This window comes from Protobothrops mucrosquamatus, unplaced genomic scaffold, assembly GCF_001527695.2.
Source record: "Protobothrops mucrosquamatus isolate PMUCROS unplaced genomic scaffold, P.Mucros_1.0 scaffold109, whole genome shotgun sequence".
NCBI lineage: Eukaryota > Metazoa > Chordata > Lepidosauria > Squamata > Viperidae > Protobothrops > Protobothrops mucrosquamatus.
In genome coordinates this window covers 987,970-992,468 of record NW_015386481.1, presented here as the reverse complement: position 1 = coordinate 992,468, position 4,499 = coordinate 987,970, and the positions used below count along the sequence as shown (strand labels likewise).

The 4,499-nt window shown below is 52.2% G+C and overlaps 1 protein-coding gene across 1 annotated transcript in view; it reads left to right on the top strand.

Annotated features, from left to right (window-relative positions):
* Positions 1-3,695, top strand: part of EPHA8 (EPH receptor A8) — a 19,925-nt gene extending 16,230 nt beyond the window's left edge. The window contains exons 12-16 of the mRNA XM_029283497.1: positions 413-622; positions 929-1,078; positions 1,336-1,526; positions 2,354-2,509; positions 3,581-3,695. Of these exons, the coding sequence (XP_029139330.1) occupies positions 413-622; positions 929-1,078; positions 1,336-1,526; positions 2,354-2,509; positions 3,581-3,695 (822 nt within the window). The remainder of the gene's footprint in view (positions 1-412; positions 623-928; positions 1,079-1,335; positions 1,527-2,353; positions 2,510-3,580) is intronic.
* The last annotated feature ends 804 nt before the right edge of the window (positions 3,696-4,499 follow it).

Here is a 4,499-nt window from a genome sequence, read left to right as displayed (position 1 = left end):
AAGACCTGGAAGGAAGGAAGGAAGGAAGGAAGGAAGGAAGGAAGGAAGGAAGGAAGGAGAAAGAGGGAGGGAAGGAAGGAAGGAAGGAAGGGAGAGAAGAAGGAAGGAAAGGAGAGAGAAAGGAAAGAAGGAACAAAGGAAGAAAGGGAGAGATGGAGGGAAGAAAGGAAGGTGGGAGAGAGGGAAGGCCTGGAAGGAAGGAAGGAAGGAAGGAAGGAAGGAAGGAAGGAAGGAAGGAAGGAAGGAAAGGTCGGTCTGTAATTATTTTCTCAGCTCCTGCAGTGCCCAGCTCCTCAAAAGAGCTGAGTTCGAGGGCAGGGAGGGTGGCCAGAGACGAGGCTTCTCCAACCGGGTGCCCACGCACCAGAAAAACCACCCAGCTTGGGGTTTTTTTCCCTCCCCCCCTCTCCAGAAACACGACGGGCAATTTACGGTCCTCCAGCTGGTGGTCATGCTCAGGGGCATCAGCGCCGGCATGCGCTACCTCTCCGATCTGGGTTACGTCCACCGGGACCTGGCGGCTCGTAACATCCTCATCAACGGCAACCTGGTTTGCAAAGTCTCGGACTTCGGCCTCTCTCGCGTCCTGGACGACAACCCGGATGCCGCTTACACAACCACAGTAAGCGTCCTCTACGGTGAAATAAACAAGCGGCAACACTTCACGTGATCACGATGCTAGGTCTCCGTTAACGCAACCCAGGATCACATTTGCCTTTTGGGCGGCTGCCGCACGCGGCTGGCTCACACTCAACGGGGGGGTCCCCTTGCACTGAACCGGTTGTGAGTTGCGATGCGTTTCTTTCAAGCCGTAGGTGATCCACACCACCGCCCCGTTCTTAGCCATCCAGTCAGGGCTGAGGGTAGAATGTAAGGTTTCGGAAGGGAACCCTGGAGGTCATCTAATCGGGCCCGCTTTGAATTCCAGGGAGGGAAGATCCCCGTTCGGTGGACGGCCCCCGAAGCCATCACCTTCCGGAAGTTCTCCTCGGCCAGCGATGTGTGGAGCTACGGCATCGTCACGTGGGAAGTGCTGGCCTACGGCGAGCGGCCCTATTGGAACATGACCAATCAGGACGTAAGCGGAGGAGGGTCTGCAATCTTAAGGGGGAGGGATCTGAAGCTCCTCGACTTACAGCCGTCCATTTAGTGACCGTTCACGTTACAACAGCACTGAAAAAAAAGCCACTTAACAACCAGAAACGTCGTAAGTCCAGGCCAGTTCGTACGCTTCCGATCTGAGCCGTCTTCCGAGGCGCGCCCGGAGAGCCACGATCGCTTTTAGCGAGGAGAAAAACCTGGGTTCGAGGTTAAGCGGGCGACTCTTCCTCGCAGGTCATCCAGTCGGTGGAGGAAGGCTACCGGCTGCCCGCTCCCATGGGCTGCCCCATGGCCCTTCACCAGCTGATGCTCAATTGCTGGCAGAAAGAGCGGGACGAGAGGCCGCGCTTCGCCCAAATTCTCGGCGTCCTGGACAAGCTGATTCGCAACCCACAAAACTTAAAATGCACAGCCACGGTCAACAGGTAAGGGGCGGGGAATGCGGCCGTGGCAGGCAGGATCTAGGACAATTCGTCCCGGCCAACTCATCCCGGACAATTCGTCCCAGCCAACTCATCCTGGACTATTCATCCTGGTCAATTTAATAATAATAATAATGATAATAATGATAATGATGATGATGATGATGATGATGATAATAATAATAATAATAATAATAATAATAATAATAATAATAATAATAATAATAATAATAATAATAATAATAATAAAGTTGGAAGGGACCTTGGAGGTCATCGAGTCCAACCCCCTGCTCAGGCAGGAAACCCTACACCATTTCGGACAAATGGCTGTCCAGTCTCTTCTTGAAAAACCTCCAGTGTTGGCGCATTCACCGCTTCTGGAGGCAGGTGGTTCCACTGGTTAATTGTTCTCACTGTCAGGAAGTTTCTCCTTAGTTCCAGGTTGCTTCTCTCCTGGATTAGTTTCCATCCGTTGCTTCTCGTCCTGCCTTCAGGCGCTTTGGAAAATAGCTTGACTCCCTCTTCTTTGGGGCAGCCCCTGAGATAGAGAATTCCTCCTGGACAATTCGTCCCGGTCAACTCATCCCGGTCAATTTGTCCCAGCCAATTTGTTCCAGGCAGTTCACCAGTTCGCCAATTTGCCACGGGCCAGTTTGCCACGGAACAAGAGTTGCGCTAATATCAGAGAAACGATGGGATATAATCGTGAAAGCAAGGATGCCGAAGGGGGTGGGGAAACCAAATGAAATGTGAATGATGAAAATGTTTCGGTCAACTCCCCCCCCTCCACCGACCACCCCCAACCCCCATTTTTTTTTCTTTGCCTGCAGGTTCACCCAAACGCTGTCCGAACGAGGCCACATTGATTTCACCCGCTGTGGCTCCGTGGGAGAGTGGCTGGATTCGATTCGGCTAGGAAGGTACCAGGAGAATTTCGCCCTGGCTGGCTATTCGTCTCTCGGCATGGTGATGCACATGAATATTGAGTAAGTGCATCACACACACACACACACAGTAACACAAATACACAATGCCAGTGTCTGGTTTTCAGCCGTTGGGCCTTATCTCTGCACCCCGCTGAACGGAGTGGACCCTTCCCCTCCCCCATCCGATAAAACTCAACGTTTCCTCTAGATTTGAGCCAATCTGATAACCATCCCAGGCAGGAAAGGGCCTTTGCTGTAAGCGGGGCACCTCAGAGATCATCTAGTCCGACCCCAAAGATGCCTGTGATGCCAGAGGCTGTGGACTCTCCAGGCTGGAGAACCTCTTGAGGATCAATCAACTGGCCCATAGTTTGTCCCTGGAGCATCTCTGCTTCTCGAAGACCCCCCTCCCCCTTCTTTCCCCCTGCCCCAAATCTTGGGGGGGGTGGGGTGATGCTTTTCAAAGGGGGATATTTTGGTCCTTCCGTGAAGATTCCCCCCCCCCAGATGAATTTCTGCCTTGCACCATCATCATGAATCTACGTGACGTTTGGCAGGATTCCAATCCAAGCCAATCAGCGCAAACCTTCATTGAAGGTCAGATGCTGGTTTGTGTCTGATCTGCCTTGGAGAGAGGGTCTTGCAGGTGTTAAGGCAGGCTGCCCCCTTCCCTGCTGTGACACGCCTAACGCTGTTTCGACTGGAGTCAATTTTGACAGTCGGATGTTATCCCTCGGCCCTCGAATGGGGCAGACCCCAGAAGGATCAAGGACTACAAAGCCTTTGAAGCCAGAACGATGGTGATGTAACGCTAATATCTCCTCTTCCATCCTTCCTCCTGCAAGCCAGCAGAAGGCAGCCAGCAATCTTTAATCTCCTGGCCCTTTTAAGCTAGAAAAACATCAGAAAACCCCGAAACGCCCGACAATTCTTTCCACGTCCATAAAATATTAAAACCTGCAGCAGGAGAACGCAACATCGAGAGAAATAATTAGGTCTCTTTTGCTTTTCGGCGTCAAATCATTCTAGCTTGTTCTGCTTGTCTTTCTTTCTTTCTTTCTTTCTTTCTTTCTTTCTTTCTTTCTTTCTTTCTTTCTTTCTTTCTTTCTTTCCCTCTTTTTCCTCCTCCAGGGACGTGCAAAACCTGGGAATCAATCTCACGGGCCATCAAAGGAAGATTTTGACCAGCATCCAGATCATGAGGTCCCAGCTTCTCAACACCATGGGTTGCAGAAGACCCCTCTGATAGTTGTCGCTTGCTGTTGAGGTGGTTTCACGCAGGGAACCCTCCCGAGGAGTTTAGCAGGAGCCTCGCTTGTGGTGTCAGCGGTGGGATACCCCTTTCGCTGCTCAGAACGAGGAGGTTGAAGGGGCTCCAGAAACAGGCTGGGTCCTGTTCTCCACCATTCATCCCTAGGGGGGGACTCCTTCAGACTGAACTTCTCCAGAACTTGGCCTCTACCTGATCGGGTAGGGAGTGGGGTCTCCCATAAAAGACGGTCTTTGTAACTAGCCAGAGATGACCGCTGTAGATTCTTACAGACTTGTACTTTTTTTTAAGCCACTGATCGCAATAACTCTTTTGACCTGCACCCTCAACGGCACCTTCACCAAGGGGGTCCCTCTGCTCCCACCCACCCCCCTACTTCCATCTGAGGTGGACAACCTGCGGCACACCCAAAGCTGAACGGGGATTGCGCTGGAGACCTCAACATTTCTTCCAGGGTATCCGGAGCCCACAAACTCAAGTCCCCTGTAAGATCTCCCATCTCCCCTGGCCCACTCTCCGTTCTCTTTCCCGGCTCCGACCGGTCTCCCTCCGTCCCTCTCTTGCTGAGGAAAGCAGGATTCTCACCCACCTCAACCTCTTGGCCTCTCCAGATAAAGGCCGTGTCATCCAGGGACAGACAGTCTTCCGTTCCACGTTCCTTCGATCCGGATAGTTTTCTGATCGCCCTCGGTGCTGTCGTTGATTATCGACTTAACAGGGTATATATTTCATTATCGCTCAGGGGTGGAACGCTGAACCAGTCACACATACACACGCACG